At 48.1% G+C, this 9,157-nt stretch overlaps 1 protein-coding gene across 2 annotated transcripts in view; it reads left to right on the forward strand.

Moving 5' to 3' along the window:
- Positions 1-427: 427 nt before the first annotated feature.
- The window catches only part of SLC7A5 (solute carrier family 7 member 5), a 33,336-nt gene continuing 24,606 nt past the window's right edge, over positions 428-9,157 (forward strand). The window contains exons 1-2 of one of the 2 annotated variants that reach the window (XM_075576429.1): positions 428-681; positions 1,272-2,199. In XM_075576429.1, coding sequence (XP_075432544.1) covers positions 1,692-2,199 — 508 coding nt within the window. In that variant the 5' untranslated portion in view covers positions 428-681; positions 1,272-1,691. Of the gene's footprint in view, positions 2,200-9,157 lie in introns of both variants that reach the window. The other variant, XM_075576428.1, reaches the window with a different exon arrangement.

A 9,157-nucleotide genomic window follows, 5' to 3' on the forward strand; every position in this document is an offset into this window, starting at 1 on the left:
CGTGCCAGCTTCTTGCACTAACAACCGGTACCCGTCTTTCCAACTCATCACACACTTTATCCCATCACATATCCCAAGGGCTTGTTAACCCCTGCATGCCCGGGGAGCTGCAGAACACTGCCCAACTCATACGTGTCTGGATGCATTTAAAAGGGGAGGGGGGGGGGGAGGTCATTGGATACATTGTCTCAAAGGCTGGCTTTTTTATATACGGCTACTGAGAGATGGCATGGTTTATTCAGTGCAGTGGGCACCCAGCTGCACCTGTCACCCCCACCCACGTGCAGCAGCAGCGGAGGCATGCAGGGCTCGGTGTGTGTGTGAGGAGGGGATGCGGGCAGCAGGGGGCGCTCTGTACTTTCCTGGCAGAAGTTGCATCATTAAATATACATTTGTGTGTGTGTGAGAGTGAGTGTGTGGGGGTGTGTGTGTTGGGTGACGTATAAGAAGAGGACAGTATAAAAACTCGGCGGCGGAGAGGGAGAGAGAGAGAGATCAGAGTGAGGAGGGTACCAGCCGCACCCTGCCAGGAGGAGAGTGGGTGCTCACAGCGAGGTGCAGACATTCTTACACCCGGAGAGCAGCAGAGCAGCAGCAGCACGTGGGCAGGATACGCAGCACCCACAAAGCCGCGTGCAGATAGATTGGCATAACTCCCAGTCCCCATTCAATTACACAAAGGTACAGATCCAGCACCCATTCAATTACACACAGATCCAGCACCCATTCAATTACACACAGATCCAGCACCCATTCAATTACACACAGATCCAGCACCCATTCAATTACACACAGATCCAGCACCCATTCAATTACACACAGATCCAGCACCCATTCAATTACACACAGATCCAGCACCCATTCAATTACACACAGATCCAGCACCCATTCAATTACACACAGATCCAGCACCCATTCAATTACACACAGATCCAGCACCCATTCAATTACACACAGATCCAGCACCCATTCAATTACACACAGATCCAGCACCCATTCAATTACACACAGATCCAGCACCCATTCAATTACACACAGATCCAGCACCCATTCAATTACACATAGATCCAGCACCCATTCAATTACACATAGATCCAGCACCCATTCAATTACACACAGATCCAGCACCCATTCAATTACACATAGATCCAGCACCCATTCAATTACACATAGATCCAGCACCCATTCAATTACACACAGGACCAGCAGCCATTCAATTACACACATTAGCAGCACCCATCCAGGAATAGCACCCATTGAATTACTGACAGGAGCAGCACCCATTCAATTATACACAGATCCAGCACCCATTCAATTACACACAGGACCAGCAGCCATTCAATTATACACAGATCCAGCACCCATTCAATTATACACAGATCCATCACCCATTCAATTACACATAGATCCAGCACCCATTCAATTACACACATTAGCAGCACCCATCCAGGAATAGCACCCATTCAATTACTGACAGGAGCAACACCCATTCAATTACACACAGCAGCACCCATCAATAGCACCCATTCAATTACAGGTACAGCACCCAGTAACACAAAGGACACCCACTGCAAGCTACAGAGCGATCACCCCCGCAGCCCCACGCCCCACGCACCCACTCAGCCCCACGCACCCCACTCCCCTCACACACACACCCCCAGCCCCACGCACCCCTCCTCCCCTAGTGTGTCATGCCGGGCAGCCTGAAGAAGCGGCAGCCCGGGTCCCCGGGGGAGGATGACCACCAAGCCACCGAGAAGATGCTGCGGGAGAACGGCGGCGGGGAGACGGTGGAGCTGAAACGCACCATCACGCTGCTCAACGGCGTGGCCATCATCGTGGGCACCATCATCGGCTCGGGCATCTTCGTCACCCCCACCGGCGTACTGCGGGAAGCTGGCTCCCCCGGGCTGGCGCTGTTGGTATGGGCCGTGTGCGGCCTCTTCTCCATCGCGGGCGCGCTGTGCTACGCCGAGCTGGGCACTACCATCTCCAAGTCAGGGGGGGATTACGCCTACGTGCTGGAGGTGTACGGCCCGCTGCCCGCCTTCCTGAAGCTCTGGGTGGAGCTGCTGATTATCCGGCCCTCCTCGCAGTACATCGTGGCGCTGGTCTTCGCCACCTACCTGCTCAAGCCGCTCTTCCCCAGCTGCCCGGTGCCCGACGGGGCGGCCAAGCTGGTGGCCTGCCTGTGTGTCCGTGAGTATCCGGGGTACCCGCTCACTTACCTGGGGTAGAGAGTACCCACCTGCCTGTGCTAGAGAGTACCCACCTACCTGTGCTAGACAGTAACCACCCACCTGTGCTAGAGAGTACCCAACCACCTGTGCTAGAGAGTACCCACCCACCTATGCTAGAGAGTACCCACCTACCTGTGCTAGAGTACTCCCCTACCAGTGGTAACACGTACTTACCTGCCTGTGCTTGAGAGTACTCAACTACCCGTGGTAAAACGTACTTGCATGTCTGTGGTAGAGTACTTACCTGCCTGTGGTAGAAAGTACTTACCTGCCTGTGGTAGAAAGTACTTACCTGTCTGTGGTAGAGAGTACTCGTCTACCTGTGGTAGAAAGTACTTACCTGCCTGTGGTAGAGTACTCACCTGCTTATGGTTGAGGGTTTTTACCTACCTGTCTATCCGTTTCCTATCCATATGTGCTTGTGAATATAAAAAGTACTTATCTATCCCATCAGTTATCTACCCATGTATCTTTGTAAGTATATAGAGTACTCACTTTTTATATATCCATCTATCTATCTCTCCGGTACCTACCCCTGTGAGTATACAGAGCACCCACTTACCTACCTGTCACCCATCACTGTTGTGATACGATTATACAAAGTACCTACATACCCATTACCCAACCCTGTGTCTGGGGGGTGGGTTTAGACTCAGAATACCTACCTGTACATATAGCAAATACCTACTTAGCCGTGACCCACCCTGGCCGTGAAGCTGAGAGTACGACCAGTCCCCGGACTGCCATGGGTCACTTATTCACCTTTATTCTCTGGACATTGATGGACATATTGGTCCATTACAAGGTATCACAAAGTACCTTTTGCAGTACCCCGGTGACTCCTTGTGTGTTTGTATCACGTGCCTGCCTGTGTCTACTTCTCTGTCACCGAGTGTGTTATTATTAACTCATATTTGTGTCTCTGGGCATCACTTATGCTTCACAGCAGGGTGTTGGTCAAAGTTACCTGGCTCTCGCTGACCATCTATCCATCCTGCCTATCCTTTCCCTCATACACCTGAATGAAACGGCACATTGCTGAGGGCTGCTGGGACTTTGTGACCCTGTGAAGCCCTCTCTGATGTGCAGTTGTATTCGGGTGCTGTGTGGCACCTTTGTATAAGTGAGCGTGTCGCTGTATGCAGAGGGAAGTAATGAGTCATGATTTCCTAGGAATAAAGGAGTGGTGACAGTATAAAAGGCCCATCTCTTTACCTCCTGTGTCACCTAAACCCCCGCAGGGGCCATGCATGTGCCCCACACACTACAGCAATTCCTTTGTGTCTCCAGTCATTCTGCATTGCAGCGACCCACACTCGCTTCCTGCAGCAGGAGGGGGAAAGGCCCGGTTAACCCCTTTGGCGCCAGAATGCCCAACAACACATTACACAGAAATCTATCACTGCCCCTGCAATACTCCTTAAGCCAGGCGTTCTGAACTCCAGTCCTCAAGACCCCTCCAACAGGTCAGGTTTTAAGGATATCCCTGCTTCAGCACAGATGACTGAGCCTCTGATTGAGCCACCTGTGCTGATGCAGGAACAAATTGAGCCACCTGTGCTGAAGCAGGGATATCCTTAAAACCTGACCTGTCGGAGGGATCTTGAGGAGTGGAGTTCAGAGCCCCTAAGCTCTTCCAGCAGAGAAAGCGTCAAGACTAATACATGCAGATTAAAAAAAAGAGTCCCCCCTACTCCGAAAACCGTCTTAATTGAACTCCTTCGCTGCTGCTTGGCACTGAAGGAGTTAAAGGCAAGAGGGGGGAGGCATCAAAGTTTTGCAGGTGCCGTTCTGGTTGAAAAACACAACATCAAATGTTATCAAAGAAAAAATACATTCAAAGGAATGGGGGGTTTCTTTTGTATTGTACGTCTTTATTTATATAGCGCCAAAAATGTACTCAGCGCTTCTCAAAGAATACAGCACAGGGAATTATAATAATACAATAAGTGCAGCAAAATCAGACAATAGGACAGGAAATCCCTGCCCCGAAGAGCTTACATTGCATGAATGTGGTCATATTGTTATTCAGGGAGGCGTTAATCACCGTACTGGGGTATCCCACAAATCTGTGTGTCTTTTAAATGCCCCGGAACGGTTTGCATCATCTTTGTTTTGAGGTACGAGACTTCTAGCAGCACATGGTGTGTAACTGCCCCTGGCCAGCCTCCCATTCATTCACTCGCTCATACTGTGGCGCCTCCTGCATTTCCGCTGCTGCTGTGCGGGCCGCTTTCCGGTACTGCTGCTCTTGCACCAGTATCTATACGACACATTTTATAGGGCAGACCGGTTGCAGCCGGAAGACCGGCTCCTGCAGAGATATTCGGCCCTTCTTCTTAGTAACGCTCGCTGCAATGCACACAGACTATTGGTGCGGGGAGGGGATCTTTGTCTGAGCCCCGGGCGCTTCGCAGACGTGTCCTTTGTTGGAATCTGTGTCATGGGTGCCAGCGCCTTTTGTGAATGGAGGAAAAAACACAGTTTAAATAAGCTAATGGCAGCCTCACTTTTGTTAATGCTCAAATATTTGTCAGACCGGTCGAGCACTAGATATTTAGCAGTCAGTGATGCCTTTTATTAAACAAGCAATTGAAGTTATGTTGAAATGAAATCCTATGGGGACCGTTGAAAACCGTACAAAAACATATATGTAGAAATAGTGCGCAAATCATTTGATTTCACGGCACGTGGCTTTTCCTACTTCTCACAACTTTTATTTTTTTTCCATGTAAAGAAATACTAACAAATCATGGGAGAATGAACAGTAAAAGATTCAAAGCGTGTAGATGGGGGGTGTGGGGGGGGGACGTGTTCACGAGGCATTTTCTGCGCTTCTGGTTGTGAGCGATCACTGCATTAGCTGCTGAGTAACACGTATGTGAAAGAGCTGTTTGTCAGTGATAATAACCAACGTATGTAAATTTAATAGGGGGCATTGCGCTGTCCCCCAGGAATTTGCATGTAAAACCCTTGTAGCGTTTCCGACCGCTTCTCACACTGACCCTGTGATAATCGCTGCCCATAGCGGCTTATTTTTCGATAGAGATACAATGTTCCCGCTCCAGGATTTTTGTTATCGAAACATTTGCTTTTCAGGGACTTTTGTGTTGGACGGGAAGGTCATTTCTGTTAACCCTTTAGCTGCCTGTAAGGCATACGTAACATTGCATGCTCTGACAGTCGCGAAAGATAAAGCGGCATGTCATGCTGCAGCGGGAGTGGTCAACTCCAGTCCTCAAGGGTCAGGTTGTCCGGATATCCCTGCTTCAGCACAGGTGGCTCAATCATTGGCTCAGCCTGAGTCACCTGTGCTGAAGCAGGGATATCCCTAATACCTGGCCTGCTGGTGGCCCCTGGGGACTGGAGTTGGCCGCCCCTCAGTATGTCTCTCCTCTGAGATCGCACACCATACACTGTACAGGCATACCCCGCTTTAAGTACACTCGCTTTAAGTACACTCGCGAGTAAGTACATATCGCCCAATAGGCAAACGGCAGCTCGCGCATGCGCCTGTCATCACGTCCTGAACAGCAATACTGGCTCCCTACCTGTACTGAAGCTGTGCGCAAGCGGGGAGACTATAGAGCCTGTTACACATGTGTTGTTTACATCTGCACGTAACGATTGCAGTACAGTACATGCATCGATAAGTGGGGAAAAGGTAGTGCTTCACTTTAAGTACATTTTCGCTTTACATACATGCTCCGGTCCCATTGCGTACGTTAATGCGGGGTATGCCTGTATATCAATGTTGGACATGCCTTGCAGTCCCACATAACTTATTTCTTGTGCCAACGTGTAGCTATGGATGAGATGTTCAGGTGTTAATTCCGTGTGATACCTGCATAGTCATAACCACATGGAAAATCGTCCTATGGCAGGGGCGGCTAACTCCAGTCCTCAAGGACTACCAACAGGTCAGGATTTAATGATATCCTTGCTTCAGCACAGGTGGCTCAATCAAGGGCTCAGTCGAAGACTGAGCCACCTGTGCTGAAGCAGGGCTCTAAAAAAAAACCTGACCTGTTGGTTACCCCTGAGGACAGGAGTTAGCCACTCCTTCTGAAGCATGACATGCCTACGGTAGATGTTGTTTCATTTAATCACACTTGTCGAGGGCATCCGTCAGAACTTTAGGGATGAAGAGAGAGAATAATTAGGTGAGCAGGTTTTATGCAGGATTTAGCATTGTAAGAAAAAGCTCCTACGAACATCCCCTGAAAATCCTGTTTACTTTGCTGCTCATGGGATTACTGATCCTATTTTTTTTGTCACTGTAGTGTTGTGTTTGATGCTTTGCCAGGCCACTGTCCACTGCTCACTGGCGTTGTTGGCCAGTCTAGTGGTGAAATGTTTCGCGGAGTATCAGGTTTTTAGTTTTGTTTATTCTGTTTGGAAAGCCCCACAGATTTATTTTAGATCAGAATTATCCCAGCGTGCGAGATGCAACATGTTTATTCTCAGGGTGAGCAGGTCACTGGCCCTGTTACCCTCTGTGTGCTGGAGGGCAAACCAAAGCAAGGGGACTCCACAAAGGATTCCCCTACATACCAAGCAGCAACTCAGTCAGAAAATATGGTTATTTCCACCTTATAATTCATCTTACTTTATTTAGCTTTATCAATGAGATTTCACAGTACAATATTCAGTAGTTTTCTGTTGGGATGTGTGTGTGTGTGTGTGTGTGTGTGTGTGTGTGTGTGTGTGTGTGTGTGTGTGTGTGTGTGTGTGTGTGTGTGTGTGTGTGTGTGTATATATATATATATATATATATATATATATATATATATACACACACACACAGAACGATTCCTGCGCTCCTACAAATTAAGCTAAAATAAAATAATAATCTCATAAATAAGGGTTATTTAGTTAAACCTTTCGGCCAACGCATGATAAGCCTACAGTCCCATCAAGGCATAACCGATTGCAGGTACCTACACTGAATATATGTAATTATTGTCCCATGGACTGGTGAGAAAGCCCTGAAGGGGTTAAATAAAGCCCATGCTTTGGTGAGCAGTGCAATTAAAAGCTGGCTAAAGCTCAGAATCATACAGTAGGTACCTTACCACATGGGTGCACAAATTCCCTGGTGGGAATATAATAAAACTTACATACATTGCTCTGTCAGCCTTATACATTCACTTACTCTTGGAGGGTGATGTGCAGACTGACACTGAAGTGTGATATACCTGTACTAATTGGGAATGGTAGGGGCTCATTCCTGAAGGGAGGAGATATACACCTGCAAGGAAATGCTATGTGAAGCAGGTGAGCCAATAAACCTACCCCTATGGCGTTCCAGTGACATTATAATAAAAATGCCCTTATGGACTATGCAGCAAGGAAAAGGATTGGCCTAATATTTGTGAAAGACTGTACATATTACCGCGGGACAATAATTACATATATTCAGCGTAGGTTATGCCTTGACGAGTGCTGCAGGCTTAAAACGCTTTGGCCAAAGGGTTTAACTAAATATCCCTTATTCATGAGATCACTATTGTATTTTAGCTTAATTGGTAGGGGCGCAGGAATCGTTGTTTTTCTATATGTAAGGCCGATCTTTTTACTAGCAGCAAACTTCTATAGGGAGGAGCACGGTAATATGTACAGTCTTAGGCTGCGCTTATAGTGACCGCGTCGCGACGTCCCTTCAAAACAAATGTATTGAAGCAGTCGCGTGCGCTTAGAGTAAGCGTGGCGCGACGGAGTGGTCGCGGGTGCTGGAAGTCAATTTGATTTTTCCAGCGACCGTGGCGTCACTGTCGCCGGTGACGGCACTATAAGCGCAGCCGTGTGTGTATATGTATGTATATATATATATGTGTGTATATGTATGTATGTATGTATATATATATATGTGTATGTATGTATGTTTTACCAGGGAGTAATACATTGAGGGTTACCGCTCGTTTTCAGATATGTCCTGGGCACAGAGTTATGATAACTATACATGGTTACATTAAATGAACAGGAGGTTACACATTCAATTTAATGGTCAGTTAGAGATAATATATGAATTGTAAACCTTTGCAAAGTTTGAATATTCACCTAATGAACAGAACATACAATGAATACTTTTCCTATAGCATGTAGAGTGCATTTCTTAGGCGTGGTTTATAGAACAGGCGCGCAACGGAGTGCGTGGCCTTGCGCCCGCCTGTCCCTCGGGTGATCCCTGCACTCTGATGGGAGGCGTGGCCGTGACATCACCAGGCTGGTTCGCCCTCATTGGCGGACCGTCGCGCAAAAAAACCTCAAAATTATTTGTCGGCTCAAAATACTGCCACCCGGTCGCTCTTCCTCGGTCGCTCTTCTCGGTCGCTCTTCCTCGGTGGCGCGCACTATGGCCGGCCCGATAGAGCTACTGCATTTTGTTTGTGCCGTTGCGCGCACTATAATCGCGGCTGTAAGATTCTGAAGGAAGCGTGGAGCTGGTAGGAAGGGGCTTGCTTGGCTGTGCAGCTGCTGAAGAGGTGACGCGTGTTCTGCGTTCTGAGTTATTGTAACGCTGGGAAAGTTTGCTTCCCTTGTGAAAAACTGGTTTTGTGTGGGAATGTTGGACCTGCCTGAGGCTGAAGTGTTAGTGATAGCACGGCGTGCTGCGCTGGTTGTGTAACCGGCGAAACAGTGCACAGCGTCTAGCAGGAAGGAATCTTCTCATCACGCAAACTAAGAGTTTGTGAGTCTGAGCATCTTTAGACTTATGCAAGAATGAGTCGCTCAGTTGAAAGCAGGACAATTATTCTTCATACGACTGCAGGGATAGTTTTGGCTAGAAATGCTTTGCTATTCTGATTTATAAGTGAGGCAGGGTCTCCATTTATTCAGCTCGGTGGAGAAGGTGCCGCATTGCGTTGCTTTTGATAAGGATTTTGGAAGCCCTGTCTAGAGTTGAAAGGCAGGAA

The sequence above is a fragment of the Ascaphus truei genome, chromosome 19 (assembly GCF_040206685.1).
Source record: "Ascaphus truei isolate aAscTru1 chromosome 19, aAscTru1.hap1, whole genome shotgun sequence".
NCBI lineage: Eukaryota > Metazoa > Chordata > Amphibia > Anura > Ascaphidae > Ascaphus > Ascaphus truei.